At 37.0% G+C, this 23260-nt stretch overlaps 2 protein-coding genes across 2 annotated transcripts in view; one reads left to right on the forward strand and one right to left on the reverse strand.

Annotated features, from left to right (window-relative positions):
• The window catches only part of LOC106874078 (catenin alpha-2), a 62757-nt gene extending 53734 nt beyond the window's left edge, over window positions 1–9023 (reverse strand). The window contains exon 1 of the mRNA XM_014921672.3: window positions 8688–9023. Coding sequence (XP_014777158.1) covers window positions 8688–8777 — 90 coding nt within the window. The 5' untranslated portion in view covers window positions 8778–9023. The remainder of the gene's footprint in view (window positions 1–8687) is intronic.
• Window positions 1005–23260, forward strand: LOC128249372 (uncharacterized). Its single transcript, XM_052972724.2, has 2 exons — window positions 1005–2204; window positions 23066–23260. Exon 1 carries the CDS (start codon window positions 1140–1142, stop codon window positions 2178–2180), a length of 1041 nt encoding a protein of 346 aa, XP_052828684.1. The 5' UTR covers window positions 1005–1139; the 3' UTR covers window positions 2181–2204; window positions 23066–23260.

Consider the following 23260-nt stretch of genomic DNA (forward strand, 5'->3'; position numbering starts at 1 on the left):
TCTCAAAAATATTTCCCTCCTGCTCAGGTCTTAACCCTCTACAATGCTTAAGGACAACTCGTATTAGATTACTGTGCACATATTTGGAAGAATGCTACTGTCACACACACACAAGCATTTCAGACTGGATAACAAAAAGGACCATCTACTTGATTGGCAAAGACACACTCAACTACAATGACTGGCTCATAGATATGTTGTTCTTTCTCTCTGTTCCTTCAACCACAACTACAACAACCTCTGTTTCTCAGGATTTGTAAACTGCATGCTACACCTGTCACATGTTCCTGCCTCTCTACCTCTTGTAACATTACTGCGTTTCACTTTACTCCAGATTCCACACAAAACACTTTGTTCAATTTTTCCGTTTCATAATTACAATCTTGTAGAATTCTCTTCCTATATTTGTTGCTTAATCATTATGAAACAGACTTATCATCAAAGGAGATTCAGCTGCAAATACCAAAACTTCCTATCAGGCATGATGCATCAAGAGCTACATTATTCAGTGTGTCCTTTGCTGGCTCCATTTTCCTATAGGCAACAATTTACATCGGCAATATTGGTTCTCATCAATCTGAGAGGACCCATATAGGCTACAATCACAGCCCATCCTTAGATGACTAATCTGAAAAATAATTGTGTGTCAATAACAGATGAGCATAACCTAACTGGCAAGCACACACGTATCCTGTACCAAATTATCTTCAGAAATGTTACCAGTGTGTTGAAAATACCAAAAAAAAAAAAAAAAAAGATATACAATTATGGATTCTGTGAATGATGTTCTGTCAACATAACTGACAAAATAATTGAGACATTGTTTAAACACTAATGATTAGCAGCTAATCGACAGAGTCTAATGAACAAATAATACATTATGAGGCATAGGAATACACACACACACACACACGCACACACACACACATGCATGCACACAAACACAAACATAGAAATGTATAAAATATACATACACATATTTATATACAGCTTGAATATAAATTTATACAGATAAAGGTATGTATACAAACAAGCCCAAACTTATGCATTATCTTTAAAATGTATTACACATACATTTACATATAAAAACACATTCATATGAATAGATATATATATATATATAAAATACAGACACACACATGTATATAGTATATGTGTGTGTGAGTTTATATTTGTCCAACATGGCAGTAAAGATATCTTATATCTTTATATTTCTCTCCTTAATCTCTTTACTATTTATGATGTATTACAAAACAGATATAAAAAATACAAACATTTTCAAAATTGGACATATCAAAGAAAGAGGAAATTGCTTCAAAATCCTTCTAGATGGAGAACTTATTGTGAAAGAATGTTACATGGACAGAGCTAATAATACTGTATTCAAAATTCTACAGGAAAGTGGATTAACAATCAATTTGAGAAAAGCTCATCTTGGCTCATTCAAGCCATTTGATCTCACACCTAAAAGTAATAATATTATACAGACTTTTACCCATTATCTTCCCTATTCAGAAAAAGTAGTTTTCCTTTATGTTTTCCAAAATTTCATAGATATCTGTTCACAAAATAATATAACATTTTTTATGAAAAGCGGAACTCTTCTTGGCTCTTATCGCCATCATGGACTTATACCTTGGGATGATGACATAGACATTTATGTCAAGCATTCTCACAAAAACATCCTAATTAATAGTGTAAAAAAGCAAAAGGACTTTTATCTATTCACCCCAGCAAATTTTCAGTGGAAATATTATCATAAAAAACTTTCAGTGCCTATTCGCATGAATATTCCATTCAAGTGGCCATACCTTGATATATTCTTTTGGCACACAGATGAAAAGTCTTTCTATGATGCTACAAGATCCACAAAAGTGACAATATCAAAACGTGGATGGATATTTCCTCTTACAAAAAGACCATTCGAAGGTGCCTTAATAAACAGCCCAAGAGAAACAGTCAAATACTTGAAGATTGAATATGATGTGAATAAGTGTTGCCAGAATTCCTACTCACATAGGTATGAACGTTTATCAAGATGGAATATTTGTGTTCAGTGCTCAAAACTCTGGGAAAATATACCATACGTGCAACATGAAAATCTTTCAAATTGTACAACATCTGAGAAGCTAATATATAAAAATAGCACCATCAGTTTATTTAATGACACAATCTGTTGACAATACAGTCAAGAATCTTAAAAGGTATGTAACTGTTCCATTTCAAAATATAGCTTTCTTCAAATTGCATTCACACTTAATACATAACAAATAAAACATAGAGAAGAATAAATCCTATTTCATATTTTCATACATGTTAAGATCAATTTACTCTTACATAGGAATAATCTAAGTCTTCTTTCTGTAAGTGTAACTATTATTATTGTTTAACTCCGTGTCAATCTAATGCAGTAGACTTATCATCAAAGAACTTCCAGCCTTGATCATTCTATCTTTCTGTGTGTCTAGGAGAACAGTGACCAATAAGTCCTTCCTTTCTTTTAAGATAATTGAATGACTACATACAGGCTTCCTTCATAGTGAGTGTATATGTTCATGTTTGCATGTTTCTTTAAAAGTTGTTGAATAATCTCAAGTGGTCCCTGACTGAGCATCATGTATATCTAGGCCTTAGGATCCCACATATCTCAAGATTTATTCTTAAAGAGTCATGCACCTAGTTCTACATTCTCTAATGTTTCTTTTGCTTTAAGGCAGTAGAGTGTGATTTAACAGAAGATTTGCTCTAATTTATAGTAATCACATTAAGGCTTTTATCATTTTTGTTTTTGTTTAAAAGTTGAATGAAGTGTATAATGTATTGAACTATAAGCTCATGTACTATGAATTCATATCAGCCACAGGGTTTCAGTTGGATTTCTGCCTATGTTCCAAATATTTACAAGGAATATGTCTCGTAGCATCTACGAATGTTACCTGTGATAGTTACCTATTCATCACCCTTCGATTAACATTGGATTTATAAGTTCACAAGTTCACTATAACTTTCAAAAATTATCGCTCATTATAATTTATCGTGTGTGTGTGTGTGTGTGTGTGTGTGTACAGGCTTAAGTATACTGGCATGTGTACGTTTGAAAGATATAAAAGAAGTTAACACCTACTAACTGCAGAGGTACATTTAACTGGGACCATTGTGCTGTGCCCTTCTGCAAGGGATATAACATTGCTTGCCTTCACCTCCATTCTGATAAGTGGTTGTGACTGTGTAACCCCATGTCAAACTTGACCAAGCAGTCTTATGACATGAAGATAGTCGACTGAAGAACTTCAGCTATAAGTTTGTTTTCCCTTAACTAATGACTCCTGATAGTATTATGTAACCCCAGACCACCCGTAATCAAACAGTCATATGCTATATCAGTGGCTAACTAACTAATTGTGAGTAACTGCTGCTCCCTGGTTAATGGCTGTTATTCTGTTGCCACAGGTCAACACAAACATACACACACACACACACAAGAATCATAACACTTTCCACAAACATGGCTAGCTAAAAAAACTAAGAGTGGTCTACAGATCTGCTGTTCTCTGACTAAGGATGCACAATCAACAGAGGCATGTGAAAAAATATCCCAAAATGAAATAAAAATATTGGAAAATTGTTATATGTTTGTTTATTTACCCTAGCTAATGGAAACAAACAACGGAGTTACCTTTGTTCAAGAGTATTAGCAATAGGCCTATTACTACTATTTTAATATTTTGAAAATGACAGAAACAACTGTGAAAACTATCCACTTTATTACATTGGGTCTCTCTCCTCAGTTTTTACCATTTGCATAAAGCCAATCCTACTAAAAGCCTGTGTTCCTACATCTATCATCAGTAGTCTCATGCACTTAGGAACTTTAGTGAGAGCAATGTTGTTGCTCTTCATATGCGAAAAGTAAAGCCTTTGACTGTGTCTGGTACCAAGATTTCTATGTAAAGTTGTCTGCTTGACAACTTGATGCTGGTTTGTTTATATCCCCATAACTTAGTGGTTTGGTAAAAAGAGATTTGTTCAATTAAACTCTTAAAGGTGGTGCCCCAGCATGGCTACAGTCCACTGACTGAAACAAGTAAAAGATTAAAGACAAAGCTGAAACATAAAACTTAAAATTTCTGCAATACAACACCGATAATATTAATACAACCTTATTAGAACTAAAAGATTTTATCATCATTTACAACATTCACACTGCAATTATTGAGAAAGCATTCTTACTACTACAACATCTGTCATTCCAAATTATACTCAATTCAAACTGGACAGGCATTTTCATAGTGCATGTGATCTTATAACATAAAAACTTGCATATTCTGTATGGATAGGACAAAAGACCTCTATAAACTAATAGGAACTGACACTACACTAGAAATGCTGGCTTTCAAAAGTAAACTAACCAGCAACAGGAAGCATATTAATTCTAATATTAAACTTTGGTCTTAACCAAGAGGCCAAGAAGCAATTTTATATATATCATCACCATCATCATCATCGTTTAACGTCCGTTTTCCATGCTGGCATGGGTTGGACGGTTCGACTGGGGTCTGGGAAGCCAGGTGGCCACACCAGGCCCCAATCTGATCTGGCAGTGTTTCTACAGCTGGATGCCCTTCCTAACGCCAACCACTCAGAGAGTGTAGTGGGTGCTTTTTATGTGCCACCAGTACAAGGGTTAGAGGAGCTGGCATCGACCATGATCAGATGATGCTTTTTATGTGCCACCAGCATGGAAGCCAGTCAAAGCAGCACTGGCATCGGCCATATTCGGATGGTGCTTTTTACGTGCTACCGACATGGGCTTCACAACTACAATTCCCATTTGATTTGATTTTGATATTGCTGATGTTGATGTACTTGACTCAGTAGGTCTCCTCAAGCACGGCATGTCACGCTACGATCCAAGGTACTTTTGAGTGGGCTGGTTATGCAACATTGATGTAGGTTACAGCTGTGGACTCACTTTATTTGCTGGGTTTTCTCAGTCACAGCATAACTCCAGAGGTCTCGGTCTTCTGTCATTGCCTCTGTGAGGCCCAACATTTGAAGGTCATACTTCATCACCTCATCCCATGTCTTCCTGAGTCTCCCTCTACCCTGGATTCCTTCCACTGTTTGAGAATGGCACTTCTTCACACAGCTCTCCTCGTCCATCCGCAGTACATGACCATACCAACGCAAACGTCTCTCTTGCATGCCACATCCAATACTTCTTATGTCCAACATTTCTCTCAGGGCACTTACACTCTGTCATGTGTACACACTGACATTACACATCCAGCGGATCCTGCTAGCTTCATTTCTTTCGACCCTATGCATATCTTCAGCAGTCATGGCCCATGTTTCACTGCCGTGAAGTATGGAAGTTTGCACACATGCATTATACAATTTACCTTTCACTCTGAGCGAGAGACCCTTTGTCACCAATAGAGGTAGAAGCTTTCTGAACTTTGCCCAGGCTATTCTTATTCTAGTGGTAACACTTTCTAAGCATCCACCCCCACTACAGACTTGGTCACCTAGGAAGCAGAAGCTATCAACTACTTCTAGTTTCTCCCGCTGGAGTGTGATGGAATTTGTTTTCTGAGCATCTGTGGTGTTTATTGCCCCTGTGCATCTGCTGCACGTGAAAGCTATCTTCCCAGTTAATCTTTCTTTGAAGTTGCTGCAAGCTACTTACCACACAACCACTCCTACGCCTGTAAATATTTATCATCGTAACTGAAATAACCATAAAATTTAATTTAGCAGTTAAGGGGGTGAAATAACTAGATGATTAAAACACGACGGATTGAGTTTGACTGAGAAAAGTATCAAAGTTTTCAGGATTTAAAAAATACCACCATCCTCAACACGGACACTTCAGTAAATACATTTAAACTTATATATTGTCTGAATGAATGTTTGTATTTAAATAGAAATTGAACTACAATTCAAGTGATATTTATTAAGTACTTATAACAGATATTTACCAAACAACACTGGAAGAATCTAACAACAGTTTTAAAAAAATGAGTGAAAGTTATGTAATTTTAAAATTTATTTATAAAAGTGAACAATTCTTTCAGTGGGAAATAAAAGAGATGCTAATTGTAATCTAATTCGACAAAATTAAATCAAATATTTGCAGCTAGATTCTAGAAAAGGATAGGAGTGAGGTGAGATGATGTGACATTTAAATAACATAAATGAAGCGAAATCAATAGAACTGGGATTGGAAGCCGTATCGCAATAATAATAGTGGTGATGATTTCTAATATAAAATACGAGTTTCGTATTTGTTAGGCATTATAAATCATATCGTATGATTTATAAAAGCAAGTCTAGAGCATTCTGTGTACGTAAATACTTTTGTCAGTGAACGGATTAGTATCAGAATCAAAAGTATTGCAGGGATATTTGAGAGCGCGCGTGCACGTGTATCCCAACAGAGTGAATCATCAACTAGCACCAACTGATATAAAATATGTATACTTATTTAATGTTATGTACCTTGATAAATTTTTTGTCAGTTTGTGCAACGAGTGTGCGTATTCGTCTATATATTTGTGTGCGTGTCTGCGTGTATACACTCCCATATTTACAACTATGTATAGATATTTTCATACATTTATGTACACACATACATACATATGCAAGCATACATAATACATACATACACACACATGTATGCATGCATACATACATGCATGCATGAATGTGTCTGCGAGAAATTATCTATCTAGGTGTCTTCTGTGTTAAAAACAAAGACCGGTAAGAGAAGACTAGCTTCTTTTGACAAACTAACGATAAGCTTGGATAGTTGCAGTGTTTTTGAAAGTTTTTTTCATTTATTTTCCATCCTTCACTACTAATATTCAATAATCGTAAATGAGATCATTAAAAAAAATATTAAAAAAACCCTCGACTACCTCAAATTATATTTGCAAGAATATATATACATGTGGGTGCGCGCATGTATATATTACATACATATATATATACAAATCTACACATACACACATGTATATATATGTGTGTGTGTGTGTGTGTGTGTCTGCGTGTGTGTGTGTATACATGCATATATATCTCCATCTATTTATCTATCTATAGTTCTTCTCGATCGTTTACTACTAATCAGATGGACCAAAGACAGGAATTCCCCCAAAAGAATGAAAGCATTATTAGTTTCGCTATTACGTTCGAAGAATGACTGTTCGATTCTCGGGATGGTACGAACAGTCCAGGGTCTATTAAACTGATGTTTGCGCGAAAACTGACGACTTAAATTAAAAAAACTCAGATAATTTGTAAAGTTGGATAAAATTAATATACAACTCCACTCCTAGGATCGAATACTTTCTTGCGTTCTCATTCAGAAGTGTGTGTGTGTGGAAAAAGTGCGATATAAGCGCCTAAGTGTTAACAATACATATGCACGCACGCACATACATACATGCATACATATATACATACATACATGTATGCACTTTGTAAACTAACATGAGTGTACACATACACATGATAGAAAGATAGATAGATAGATAGGAGAGAGAGAGAGATACTAAAGTGCAAACAAGAATGTGCATTTTGTAAATTTCTATATTCAGTTTCTTTCTTTTCATAGAAAAGAAATCATTTTCATCATCTTTATCACTCATAATTTCAACAAAAGTATTGTATAAGGGACTACTTTCAAGAATTGAGCTTTCAATCTCATTATCCATCCCTAGCTGGAAATGGCTCACACATGTCGCCTTTAAACTGAGGCACTGCCATTCTCCATGTCGCCTTTACAAAATAAAAAAGTGTCTCCTGTCTATTATTCAACAGACAGAGGTGGTGCAGCGAAAATCAGAACTAAATATTTAGGATACACACTTATATATATATATATATATTACTTCGACACCTCACTGTTTTTACTTAAATGCTAGGTGGGGTGAATGGAGCGAACGTTGACATTAATATATCCTATGTCGATTTCCAAATTTCCGATATATTTAGTCCCTACACTCATTAATAAATTCCATCCTCCCCTAAATGCCACAGCAAGCGACATTCTCTTTCATATTTACCGAGGTTTTATATAACAAACACTAGGTTATAATAGCCTGTACAACTAATTATACCCGCACCCTAAGGAACGTACACTAAGTGTTCCGTTAATTGTGAAAGTGAAATAAGAGCCCTTTAACTTATTAAAAGGCTCGCGTAAATGCTGTGCTTATTACGACTGGGTTTTTTAAAGGAGAATAATTTTAAACAGAGAAACTAGTTCAGTTTAAAGATTTCCCTATTTCTGTTGACATATTGATAGATTGTTTTCTTTTGTTGTTGCTCAACTAGCAATATAACAAAAAAGTCCATCATGTTATCGATCGAAAATAACATGACTTTGAAGAAATGATTGTTCACACAACCCCATCCCTTACATATCTGTCTGTGCATAAATAATTAACCATTATCGTTAATATCAAATATTATTAATATATATAACCTTTTCATTTATTATAACACATAATATATATATAAAGTTTCTTCGTTTGTCTTAAAATAACACTTGACCATCATTATACTGAGCTAATGTCTAACACCATTAGACCGAACAAAGAATCTAAAGACATACTATTATATTATAAAAGCAATATAGTAGTATATTGTTTGATTTTTCTCCTACCACCTGCGACAACACTTACCTTAAGCGATACAGGGACCAATGCATTTTCCATTAGAGAATCCCCTTCCTCAAACGGTTTTGTTTTTGTTATAGAATCGGCTGCAGCCATTACTTCACTGGCGGGATGTTTGAATATGATCCGAGTTAACGCCGCCGAACTTTCAAACTGAAATTACCTCGCTGGTAATTGCCATTTTAGTTACCAACATCAACAAATAACATAGTAACGGTCTCTTCCTCGTCATCTCTGTTGTGTTCTCCGTTTGTCAACTTGTCAGTCACCGTATCAGCCCTGTTTTCCGGTTTCCTTCTACCACTTGAAAATCGCTCTCCGTTGTATTTTATGTGGCGAACCAGCGAAGAGGAGTTGACCCATGATTCCCAGTTTTGATTCTTGGTGGAATCCCACTCTCGGTAATCCTTACAATTACTGGCGAAGTAAAATATAATAATAATAATAATAATAATAATAATAACAATAATAAATTCATTATTAACCACAAAGGGTTTACATCAAGAAAACATTATGGACAGTACAGGACAAAGCAAAGAATGTGTGTGAGTGTGTGTTGTGAGGGTTTTGCGTGTAAACAAGATTAACGTAATGAAACCAAGAAAAAAAATTCAGTAATGTGTAATCCTCAATAAGGAGGAGATATTCGAGGGCTGCTCATGGAAAAACCCTATAAAAAAAAACCCATGGATACCCTGACTTTTGGGGAAGGCCCGTTCACTCGCACCATTCTCGCCCCTTCCATCCACCTTTCGGCAAACTGGCTAGAAGATAACACTTCCCTGTCTATCCTTATTTTACTTTTCAAGTGAAACTTGCAGAAGTTGATCAGGAATTGGCCAAAGAGGAAAGTATTTGTCTCCAACCCCTTCAATCTCGTCCATCATACAAATTCTTTCGTCATAGCCACCAAGCTTATTAAGACACCCTTCCCTTCCCGGTTAGAGGAAGGTGGTGGGGCGATCTTCAGGTGTTCAGCATTTGGTTCAAAGCCAGCAATTTTAGGGGTGGGCATAAGTCGATTACATGGAGCCCAGTGTTCAATTGATACCTTACTTTATCGACCCCAAAAGGTAAAAGGTTTTAGTAGAAAGTGGGTTATACATCTTTAGATGTATACCTGACTTTCCTACTATAAAATTAGAATATAACGGAACGCTGAACTCCAGACTATCAACTTAAACAACATTTATTCAGGTGGTAAATATATACATCTTTAATTCTTGTTATTACAGCTTCTGTGTGTATGAGCATAGTTGTTGGGACGTGGGTATGTAGTTGCAAGCGAGCTGTCGAGTGTAAGTCCGAAAGATGTAGAGAGACAGCTTAACACGTCCAAAGCTCATGGTCGGCCGACCGTAAAAGAGATAGAATTAAGCGGGAACGCTTGCTTGTTTAATTCCACGCATGCGTGAGACTACGTATGCGCACGGCGTTACTACAAGGTAAAGTCGACCACGACAGCATTTGAACTCAGAACGGAAAGAAAGACGAAATGCCACTCAAATGAGAGAAACGGAATATTTTCACAACTAATTTAACAATAATTAAAAAATAAGATAAATCGATCGGTGTTGTGGCATGATTTTTATTTAACATGTTATTATTGTATGTCAGTTTCGTAGACAAAAATCCAAGAATTACTACCGTCTCCGTTTTTAGGAAAGACTTCCTCCCCGCCCCCCACCATTTTCTCCCAGTTTTTTTTTTTTTTTTTTTTTTGCTAAAAACTCCCTTTTTTTCGGATACGGAGATTCCGGAAAATTGCCAAAAATCGGTCTTTTTGAAATCTTTGCACCCCTCACGCACAATTTCTTCATTTTTCACTTTTCTCCCTAACCCTAAAACCAAAACTCTAACCTTAAAACCCTAACCTTAACCAAAACCCTAACCATAGCCCAAACCCTAACCTTAACTCTAAAACCCTAACCCTAACTACAAAAATTTTTGGAATTTTTTTCAGAATCATAATCTCTGTTTTTTTCCGCATATTTAAAAAAAATTCTGAAAAAAGTTAAAAATGAAGAAATCGGGCATGGGGAGGCAGGGACAGGAATTTCAAAATGCCAATTTTTGCAAAATCGTATTCTGTGGAAAAAAAATTAAATAAAGGAAAAGGGGTTTTTGGGGGGTACAAAGTCTTGCCCCGTTTTATACTGTTAATGGCCTCAGATAATGGATGAGCTCCACAATCTAATGTTTACGATTTCCTGGCGCCGGCGGTGGCAGTAGTAGTAGTAGTAGGTCTTCAGGCCTAGGACTCATCAAACCGGTTTCCATGGGGTATAAGTAAACCAAGATCACAACATTTTCTCTGAAGTTGATGCCAGCCTGTCACATATTATTTACGGCTGCAAGGTGAAATGAAGTATTTCGCTCAAGAATTGACTTTACCTGTTAGTATAGTTACTACTCTGATCTCTTGAGATTTTACAACTTGAATAATAAGATCTAACTTTTCAATTCCATAAAAGTTAGATCTTACTATTTGATAGCCTTCGTACCTTCCCCCATTTCAATTAATGTCTATGGAATACCCTTAAATTCTGTGTATCTCTGACCCACTCCCTCTGTCCTTTAGCCTTGGCTAGCAATCCTAAACCCCGACCCTATGCCTAATTGGCTTGTATGCATTTATTTTTCTTCATCCTTACTTTATTCTTTCTTTCTTTATCCTTAATTCATATTAGGACCTCTCCTGCTCTAAGCCTACTATAATAAAATATCACCAACACCCTACTCCAGCCTACCTTCATGGCAGAATTAATTGTTAAGACTATTTAAGCATTTTATCTGATCAAATTCATCCTATGGTTGTGGAACTATTTCCAGAGGGAAATGCAATCTTTCAAGATGATAATGCACCAATTCACACAGCTAAAGTTGTTACTGAATGGCAAGAGGAACATTCTTGTGAAGTTGAACATCTTATCTGGCCACCACAGTCCCCAGATCTCAATATTATTGAACATTTATGGTGCATTTTAGAAAAGCAAGTAAGGAGTCGATATCCTCCACCATCATCACTACAAGAACTGGAGTCTGTTTTAGCTGAAGAATGGACAAAAATTCCTTTGGAAACAATTCAAACTTTGTACAAGTCTATACCTCATAGAATTCAAGCTATAATTACCGCCAAAGTGGTCCTACTCGATATTAAAATAAATTTGTTTGAAATTTTAAGGAGTTTCCATTATTTTGTTCAACCCCTGTATATATGTGTGTGTGTGTATCATCATCATTATCATCATTTAGTTAAAGATTCTACCTGCTCACCACCTTAATAATAATAACAATAATCCTTACTACTATAAATACAAGGCCTAGAATTTGATTGGTACTTAATTTATTGACCCTCATAAGGTTGAAAGGCAAAGCTGGCCTTGGCTGAATTTGAAACCAGAGTGTAAAGATGGACAAAATGCCTCTAAGCATTTTGCCCGGTGTGCTAACAACTCTGCCAGCTTGATAATAATAATAATAATTCTTTCTACTATAGGCACAAGGCCTGAATTATGTGGGGAGGGAAGCATCAACCCCAGTACTCAACTGGTACTTAATTTATCGACCCTGAAAGGATGATAGGCAAAGTCAACCTCGGTGGAATTTGAACTCAGAACATAGCGATGGATGAAATACCACTAAGCATTTTGTCCAGCATGCTAACAATTCTGCTAGCTTGCCGCTATAATAATAATAATAATAAGAAGAAGAAGAAGAAGAAGACGAAGGAATATATATCATCATCATCATCATCATCACTATTTATCATCCGTTGTCCATGCTGGCATGGGTTGGATGGTTTCACCAGAGATGGCAGGCTGGGGAGTTGCACCTGACTCCAGCCTGATTTGGCATGGTTTCTACAGCTGAAGGCCCTTCCTAACACCAGCCAAACATGAAGATGAACACCACATGGCTTCTCTGTATTTTTGATCTTTGTTTTCTGCTATCATCCTTTTCCAGTTTCTTTTTGTCTTTCCTTTTGTTTTTCCAACAGAATCTTAGAGTCATTAACTCATGTCCTTCCCTCGAATGTCAACCTAATCACAATATTGATTGTAAACTCATCCTATTGCATTTATTTTTGTATTTTGTATTTTTCTTTGTCTATATACATACATACATTTATGTATGCGTGTAAATACATACATACACACATACATACATACACACATACATACATACACACATACATACATACATATAACGGCGGTGCATCAGCATGGCCGCAGCTCTGAGCTGAAACTATAAAAAAAAAATACATGCACACATACATACATACATACATACATACATATATACATACATATATATTTGTGTGTGTGTGTATATATATAGAGAGAGATAGATAGACAGTCAGACAGACAGACTGATGATTGATAGACAGACAGATAGACAGACAAATAGACAGTTAGACAAGAACATACATTGGGAGATATTCCATTAGAACGAACTATACTGTGGTAGATACCATGAGAGAAACTCTCATATTGGCGTCTTGTTTAGAATGCACTCTTGTTTATATTGTTAGTGGAGAGATAAATGCCTGCCATCTCCTGTGTTAAGACCACCAGATCATGTGATTTCAACTTTCCTTGGACTCAGGAAATGTACCAAAAGCTAAGATGAGTGTTTCTCTCATGGTAACTACCACAGTATAGTTTGTTCCAACAGAACATTTCAGTGGGGATAAATATCATATCTCGGTATTAATACTGCTTCAGTCTCTAATATATATTTTTTTCAATCTGCTCACTGGCTAATCATGACACCAGCATCTGCTCTGGCACTGATTTTCTATATATATCACTGGCAGGGATATGAGTTACTGCTATCTCTAGCAGCTGAGGTTAAAGTTTGATAGAGGGACTGGAACAGGTCTCATACTGTAGAGGGAATACGTGGGGTCAATGTGTATCCTTAAGACAGAGGAAGGTAAGTATAAGAGAGAATACAGACAGAGGCTGAGAAAGAGTGACTAGGAAGGTAAGGTTGTTAGAGTGAGAAAGGAGAATGATTGACGATAAGAGATGGGGACAGAGGTGAATGTTGTGAATAGTGAATAGGGAGAGAGATGCACAGTGACAGAGATGGAGGTCAGAGGAATGTAGTGGTGGAAATAGTGATTGACAAATAAAAGGTATGAGGTTGGGGTATTGAAGGAAGATGAGGTTGGGGGTATTGAATGCAGATGAGGGTGTTCAGGGGAACAGGGCCTTCAGTGGAAAATAAAGTGGTAAGGGATGATACTGAGAACACTGGATGGATGACAAAAAGAGAGGGGTAACTGATAGCATTGAAAGGGATCATATGATGATAGCAACTGAGTAGTGCTGTAGTTAGAAGAGGGATGGAGGGATGGGTGTTAGGAAGATGAGTTGAGTGGGGAATGCTTGACTGGGATAGACTGAGTGTGGTGGTGATAATGTTATCATTTAGCATCTGCATTCCATACTGACATGAGTTGGACACACAGGTATGCATGTGCACAAACAACACACACACACACAAATATATATAGAGAGAGTAATTCACTTGAAATAGTTATTTTGTGGCATCTGCCCATTAATTTGAATTGTCTGTAATTGCTCCATTTAGTACATTTTTTCCTATGATAATAACACAATTATGCCAGTAACTGGAGATAACTGTTTCTTAATATACCATTTCTTTCACCACTAACAAGAATAATTATGTAACTTAATCCTTTCCTTCATTACATTACATATTTCTAACTTTAATTAACTGAGACTGTGACACATCAACTCAGATAAAAGGTGTTTTTGTTTTGGGGTTTTCATTTTGTGTTATCTTACTTGCCTTTGTTTGGTTTAATTAAACTTTGTTCAATAAAGTTTACCACTCCTAGATATGTCTATTGTCTTCATTAATAAAACTTATCAGGCTCACCATATCAAGTATGTTAGTGCTTACTTCCCTATTTACATATCTTAATGTGACATTTTTTGCTAATATCATACATGTACAAACAGCTCTGTAATTTCAAATTGATCAAGCCTTGGAAGAAAACACAAACAAAGCAACTATCTTCAGTTTCTTACTTGACATCACATTTCCTGTTTACCATTGAGGTGTCACTCCCCTCCACTTTGTCTTCCACTGTTTCTTGGCCACTGCTTGGTTGTTAAAGTTCTTTTTTCCACTGTACTACTTCATAACCAGCAAAGAAGCTAGTTATAAAATCTCTTTGGGAAATGTTTAGGGGACTCATCACGATCAAGCCATTGACCTGATCATTCAATTATCATAAAGGATCCACTTTTCATCACAAATGAAATTCAGTCAAGAAAAGGATCATTGGTGTTTCACAGGAAGAGCATCAAGCACACTTCAAAACACCAAACTTTTTGATTTTCATTGAGCTCATGTGGTATCCATTTATCGAGCTTTTTTACCTTACCAATCTTCTGCAGATTGCATAAGACCATTGCAATATCAACACCAAATGCCTGAGACATTTCTCTGATACTTTGATGTGGGTTTTGTTCAACAATTGCTTTCAATTGTTCATTTTCCTTTGACAGAAAATTATGCACCTAATTCAACAAAATTATAAAGGTTACTCTGATTACTATGCATAAAATGCAAGATATTTTTTGTTTTTCTAGATTGGGTAGACATAATTCACTCCTGCTTTTCAATTTCAGTATTTAAGCTATGCATAGCACTGTTGTAGTACATACACTGCATACATTCCTACAATACCATTTTCGTTACGTGCTATAAAGGCAGAAGTAAATCTGCCTTCAACTCAGTCGCACACCTGTGTTCTGCTTATTTTTTGTGTGTTTTACTACATAAAGGTCAGCAACTGCCTACCCTGAGTAATTACTGATGTCACGTGCCTGAAAGGAGCATATTTTCTCAAACTATATTTATCAGAATAATAATGAAAGCATTAATTGGCAGAAGTATTCAATGGGAAAACTTTCACTTTCTGTGCCAATTCTGAAGGTTTGCCCTCTATGGTAATGACTTTTCAATGAAGCTTATACTAATTATAAAATCAATTTCTACCGATCAAGAATGATTATGGACTATAATTCAGTTGCAGATTTAAAAAGTGCAACAACAACCACTACCACCACCACCACCACCACCACCATCTTATCTTTTAACATCTATCTTCTATGCTGGTGTAGGACATCAGAATGACAGGACCTAACAGGTTATTGAACTGCATCGTTCTCAGTGTCGGCTCTGGTACAGTTCCTATAGCTAGATGCTCTTCCTAATGCAAACCAGTTTACAAAGTGCACAGGATGCTTTTTTTTTATGTGTGCTACCAGCACTAGTGAGGCTGCAGTGTGGCTCACAGTTCAAAGATACACTTTGGCTGAGTGGGGCTACATTCAGGAGGGAGGTAGCTTTATGCTAGATTATAAAAGATTAGAGTATGAAAGAAGGGACCAGAACAGGTTTCTTGCTGTAGAAGTGACACATAGCTGGATGGAAAAATTGGTGTAGAGCTATAATGAGAAAAAAATATATAGTGGTAACGAAGTGTTAGGGTGGGTCATGGCAGTAAAACAGAAAGTGTGGCAGTGTAGAAGAAGCAAGTGTATGGAGAGAGTGAAGAATGAGATGGTAAGAAATGGGGTAGGGATGCGAATATACTGAATGAGAAACAAGGGTCAATGTGGGGAGGTCAATGATAAATATGTGTTGGATGGAATAAGTGGGAAAGTAGATGATGACCAGAGATTGTTAAGAGTATAGGTGCAGGAGTGGCTGTGTGGTAAGTAGCTTGCATACCAACCACATGGTTCTGGGTTCAGTCCCACTGTGGGCAAGTGTCTTCTACAATAGCCTCGGGCCGTCCAAAGCCTTGTGAGTGGATTTGGTAGATGGAAACTGAAAGAAGCCCGTCGTATACATGTATATATATATATATGTATGTTTGTGTGTCTGTGTTTGTCCCCCCAACATCGCTCGATAACCGATGCTGGTGTGTTTATGTCCCCATAACTTAGCGGTTCGGCAAAAAGAGATTGATAGAATAAGTACTAGGCTTACAAAGAATAAGTCCTGGGGTCGATTTGCTCGACTAAAGGCGGTGCTCCAGCATGGCCACAGTGAAATGACTGAAACAAGTAAAAGAGTAAAAGAGAGAGAGTACAGGGATGAATGTAGTGACTGATGCAGGAGTAATCAATAATACATATAAGTTAGGGAGTAGGTACTGATTAGCAGCATTGGAGGGTGGAAAATAGCAGGATTGTGGGAGAGAGATTACAAATGGGTGCAGAGGTTGAAAAAAGTGTGAGTGGAGTGTGAAAGAGTCTAATTTAGTTTATGATAGCATTAATCTTACTGTGAGATTAAAAACATTATGGAATTAAGTTGCTGGTCAGTAGAACTTTAATATTTAATAATATTTTAAGGTAGCAAGCTGGCAGAATCATTAACATGCCAGCTAAAATGCTTTGTGACATTTCATCTGTCTTTATGTTTTAAGTTTAAATTCCATCTAGGTCGACTTTGCCTTTCATCCCTTGAGGGGGTCAATGAATTAATTACTATTGAGTGCTGGGGACAATATAATTGACTTAACCCCTCTCTTGAAATTGCTGGCCTTGTGCCAAAATGTTAAACCAATATTCACTAATATTCTTTTCTACTCTAGGCACAAGGCCTGAAATTTTTGGGGAGGGGGCCAGTCGATTAGATCGACCCCAGTATGCAACTGGTACTTTACTTATCGACCCCAAAAGGATGAAAGGCAAAGCTGACCTCGGCAGAATTTGAACTCAGAATGTACAGACAGATGAAATACCGCTAAGCATTTCACCCAGTGTGCTAACATTTCTGTCAGCTTGCTGCCTTATATTTACTAATATTAAAATGGCAAGCTGACACTTTTGTGTCAGACAAAATCACTTAGAGGCATTCCTTCTAGCCCTGTACATTCTAAGTTCAAATTCTGCTGAGGTTGACTTTGCCTTTTATAAGTTTCAAGGTTGATAAAATAAGCACCAGTCAAGTACTGTGGTTGACAGAATCGACTAACCCTTCCCCTTAAAATTGCTGGCCTTGTACCAAAATTTGAAACTAATATTTAATAGTGTTTAATTAATTTTAATTAGTTATTTTACTGAAAATTTGATAAAAAACAGAAAAAGAGAGCTTATTATGGTTATCTTTGAATAATTTACCAGTTTCATTTGTAATAATTGAGAAGACCAAACAGGGTCGAAATCACATGATCTGGTGATCTTGACGCTGGAGATAGTAAGGATTTATTTCCCTTCTAGCGATATAAACAAGTGTACATTTTGCACCAAAATGCCAGTATGAGAGTTTCACTCATGGTAACTACAGCCACAAAATTCTTTCTATCGTGATGGCACCTGTGCCAGTAAATCACTAAGAGCACCGTCCGAGCATGATCGTTGCCAGTGAACCAGCTGTCTGGCTTCCATGCCGGTGGCACGTAAATAGCACCATTTGAGCGTGATCGTTACCAACGTTACCTTCCTGGCATTTGTGTCAGTGGCACGTGAAAAGACATTCGAGTGAGGTCATTGCCAGTGCCGCTGGACTGGCTCCTGTGCAGGTGGCACGTAAAATACACCATTTCGAGCATGGCCGTTGCCAATACCTCCTGACTGGCCTTCGTGCCGGTGGTATGTAAAAGCACCGACTACACTCTCAGAGTGGTTGGCGTTAGGAAGGGCATCCAGCTGTAGAAACTCTGCCAAATCAGACTGTAACCTGGTGCAGCCATCTGGTTCACCACTCCTCAGTCAAATCGTCCAACCCATGCTAGTATGGAAAGCGGATGTTAAACAATGATGATGATGATGAGAACATCCACATTTAAGTGGGGAATAATATTACCTCTCAGTATTAATACTGCCTCTGTCGCTAATATATATCTATAATAATATTCATTTGTTGTTGATGATGATGATAAAGGACATCACATGAGAATGAAGGCAAAGAGTTGGCTCTGGACTTGTGCAGCTCAGATTATCCCCGGGCTTCTGCACATTTAGTCATACATAGGAAAGTGTCATTTTGTTTGGTGAATGCACAAGACATTTTTTTCAACCCTATGCCAGCAACTCAGCTTTGTCTTTACTTCATTGAAAACATTTTTTGGTGCAGTCAAGAATATATTTTGTGTTGTTGTTATTATTTAGAATGTGTACATTTTTTTGTTATTGTTGCATTTCATTTTTGAAGTGTTGTTCAGCAACAATACTTCAATAATTCACATACATCCGACTTAAACAACATACACATGAACAACAATATGAACAAATAATTTTAAAACAAAGCATAATTATGCGTAAAAGAATAATCCTTAATTGTGCTCAAAAATATCTCATGAAAATCCATGGCAGAATGAAAGTGGCCGGCAATTGATGCCCTCATTGTAATTAAATAACACACTTTCCAAATAGATACAAACAGCCAACATTTATTGTCCATCCTCTTAAATGTTTACAGCATTTTCAGAGGGAAACACTATCACCCAGATTGAGAAACAATATGAAATGATAACATAAAATTAATAACCTTTGTTCAAGTATCCAATAACTGGCAAAAGCTGCCATACTGAAGAATAGTTGAAGGATGAAGGATGAAGGAGCAATAGCTGTGCTGAGAGAGGTGGAAGAGAGAGAAAAAAAATTATAAAGTAAGTTAGATTAGGTAGATAAATTGCTAGGGTGGGAAACTGAGTGAAGAGAGAGAGAGAGTGAGAGAGGGAGAGATAGAGAGAGAGAGAGAGAGAGAGAGAGAGAGAAAGAGAAGAATAGAGAGATGGGGAGGGGCAGAGAAATAGCAAGAAGGCTGGCGTGACAGGCATTCAGGTGAACAGACAGTGAAATATAAGGAGGAATGAAAGAATGAATGAGAGAAAAGATAGCCTAAGTGATAAAGTAAGAGATGGGAAGTGGGAAAAAGACAGAGTTCTACAATAGTCAGGAGGAATTAAAGTGGAAACATGATAAAATGACAGAGCTGTTGAGAGCGAGCAAATGTTAGAGAAACCGTGTGCGAGAATGCATATATATTCATTTTGTTTCAGTCCCCTCAGCTGTAAGTGGGTGACCCTGCAATGAATTAGTGCTCTGTTCAAGGGGAATGTTGGTCTACCTGCCTAGTCAAAGAAATCGACCCCAGGACTTATTTTTTAAAGCCTAGTACTCATTCTACTGATCTCTTTTGCCAAACCACAAAGCACCAGTTGTCAAGCAATGGTGGGGGACAAACACACACATAGATAGCGCAAGGCTATTGTAGAAGACACTTGCCCAAGGTTCCACACAGTGGGAATATATATTTGTGTATATATGTGTGCATACTGTGCACTGGTACATTTTTTTTTTAACCGTAAAAAGAAAATGCAATGATTTTATTTCACTTCTTTTATTTCAATCAGTTCAATCAGTTCAATCAGTTGGTTCATCAGAGTTGTTACTACTTGTGACTTCATCAATGGCAATCCCTATGGTAAGAAGCTTACTACCCAACCACATGGTTCTGGGTTCAGTCCCATTGCATGGCCCCTTGGGAAAGTGTCTTCTATAGCTTCAGGCCAACAAAGCCTTGTGAGTGGATTTGATTGGAGGAAACTAATGCATGTATGTATATATGTTTGAATAAAAGTTCTTGTTAAGGTACAGGCTAGTCTATTAATAATGAAAGAAAGAAAAATTAATATATTCTGCTATACACAATCACACTCTTATATATATATATATATATATATATATGTATATATATATATATATATATAAATTAAAAGGGTAAAGGTTTATCAATTTATTAATTTATTAATAAATCAACAGTTTGCTAGCATGGTCGAATGTACTACTGGAATATCATATTGATGAAGGAAATTGAGTATTTATCACTCATAATCCAGAAACGCGTCTGCGATTAACTTCGGAATGGTTAGTTTTCATTGTTTTTTTCTTCTTGTTTTTGCCTTTGTGAGTTACAAGTAATGCTATCTGTTGGAGTCTCTGCTTTTTTAGCTGCTATTTCTGAGTTTCGGTATGTGGTGAAGCAAACATTTGCTGATCCCTTAATTATGTTTATAAATATATATATATATATATATATATATATATATATATATATATATATATACACGTGTGTGTGTGTGTGTCTTTGTGTCTGTGTTTGTCCCTGCCTTCTGCTTGACAACCGGTGTTGGTGTGTTTATGTCCCTGAAACTTAGCATTTCAGCAAAAGAAACTGGTAGAATAAGTGCCAACCATGCAAAAATAAGTACTGTTCAACTATATTTTTTCAAGGTGGTGCCCCAGCATGACCGCGGCCTTAATTACTGAAACAAATAAGCGATAAAGAAAAAAGTCTGCCCTGAGTTTCACCCGTACAGGGTTCTCAGAGTAGGCTGGCAACTTTGATTTACAGGTGCAATATTGATATTCCAGACATGAATGGTTTGGAACTGATTATAATCTGCACTAATTTATGAGCAAGAACTTCAAGTTCCTGTGGCCAGCAAACTAGTTTACTGGTACCTTGCACAGACTAGTATCTTGTACAGTAAAGGGTAAAGATCCACTTCAGTCATGAATGGCCATGGGATTGCACCTAGAAAGTTACCCTCTGAGGAAGAAGTCTGGGTAAGGTTGTTTATGGAAGATAAGCAGTCACCCATGCATGCCAGCCTCCCCTCTCCACACCACTGATGTTATCCAAGAGAAAGGCAAAACCTGATACAGCTTGGCACCAGTGACATCACAACTCATTTTTACTGCCGAGTGAATTGGAGCAATGTGAAACAAAGTGTCTTGCTCAAGAACACAACATAGAGCCTGGTCCAGGAATTGAACTCATTACCTTATGTGAGCCTGATGCTCTAATCACTAAGCCATCACTTCCACAATATAGTATTAATATTGTACAGTATAGTATTAATAAACTTGTATAATGTATACAAATGTACAGGTGCCTGTGATTCATTTAATTATTTAAGTAAATTTAATATTTGCTTAATTTAGAGTGTGTTGACCAAAGTGACCGAAGTGGTTTGGAAAAATCAAGAATTCCCGAAAGGCTTAGGAACCAATGATTCTAGAAAATTTAAGTTATACCTGTAATAAAAATATATATCTATTTACTCTTCCCAGCATACTGAGTTCTATGCCAAATAAAGTTTGCAATATGTAAAATATATTATTGATATATTTTACTATTGTTACATTACTATATACATATATATAAATGTACGTGTGGCTACATGGTTCTAGGTTCAATCGCATTGTGTGACACCTTAGGCAAGTGACTTCTACTATAACCTCAGGCCAACTAAAGCCTTGTGAGTGGATTTTGGTAGATCCCACCACCACTTGACAACTTGTGTTGGTGTGTTTAAATCCCCCATAACTTAGTGGTTTGGCAAAAGAGATCAATAGAATAAGTACCAGGTTTGGAAAAAAAAAAAAAACAAGTACAGGGGATGATTCATTTGTCCAAAAATGTTTGAAAGCAGTGCTCCAGCATGGCCTCAGTCTTATGAATGAAACAAATAAATGATAAAAGATATGTAACTGTGTGTGAACATGCACTCTAAATCATCATCATCATCGTTTAATGTCCGCTTTCCATACTAGCATGGGTTGGACGATTTGACTGAGGACTGGTGGACCAGGTGGCTACACCAGGCTCCAATCTGATTTGGCAGAGTTTCTACAGCTGGATGCTCTTCCTAACGCCAACCACTCTGAGAGTGTAGTGGGTGCTTTTACGTGCCACCAGCACAAAGGCCAGTCAGGCGGTACTGGCAACGGCCACGCTCGAAATGGTGTATTTTACATGCCACCTACACAGGAGCCAGTCCAGCGGCACTGGCAACGATCTCGCTCGAATGTCTTTTCACCTATCACTGGCACAAGTGTCAGGAAGGTGACGTTGGTAACAATCATGCTCAAATGGTGCCATTTACATGCCACCGGCATGGAAGCCAGACAGCTGCTCTGGCAACAATCACGCTCGGACGGTGCTCTTAGTGCTCCACTGGTACAGGTGCCATCACAATTTCACTTTCGCTTGCCCCAATAGGTCTTTGCAAGCCGAGTTTAGTGTTCAATGAAAGAGACATTGGCATGGGTGCCAGTCTACAAATTTAGTTCGATTTCGATTTCACTTGCCTCAACAGGTCTTCACAAGCGGAGTTTAGTGTCCAATGAAGGAATCATGCAATAATGCAAGTCTGTAGAAGGGTTAATGCTTCTAACATTATGAATAGTCTGTCAAGCTACAACTGTAATTATATGTTTTGAATTATATATGTTTTAAATTTTTACTACTCGTTGATCATCTCTTATCTATTGTATTATTTTGATTATTTTATTGTGTTATTTTCTTTTCTCCAGCACCACTTTCTCTTCATGGCGATGTGTACTGGACATCATTTTATGGAAGACACTTACATATACTGGACATTCATATCTTGTCTTTGGTATGAGAGACCATCATTGAATGTACTTACTTTGCCTGAATGACTGTTCACATCTAAGAAACTCAGTGAATCAACAGTTCTGGAAGAATAAAGAAACTGAGTAATCTTC

This window comes from Octopus bimaculoides, chromosome 14 (assembly GCF_046866305.1).
Source record: "Octopus bimaculoides isolate indiv1 chromosome 14, ASM4686630v1, whole genome shotgun sequence".
Classification (NCBI taxonomy): domain Eukaryota; kingdom Metazoa; phylum Mollusca; class Cephalopoda; order Octopoda; family Octopodidae; genus Octopus; species Octopus bimaculoides.

Coding starts and splice junctions, on each gene's coding strand:
- LOC128249372 (XM_052972724.2), top strand. CDS start 1,140: ATGTATATAGTATATGTGTGTGTGAGTTTATATTTGTCCAACATGGCA.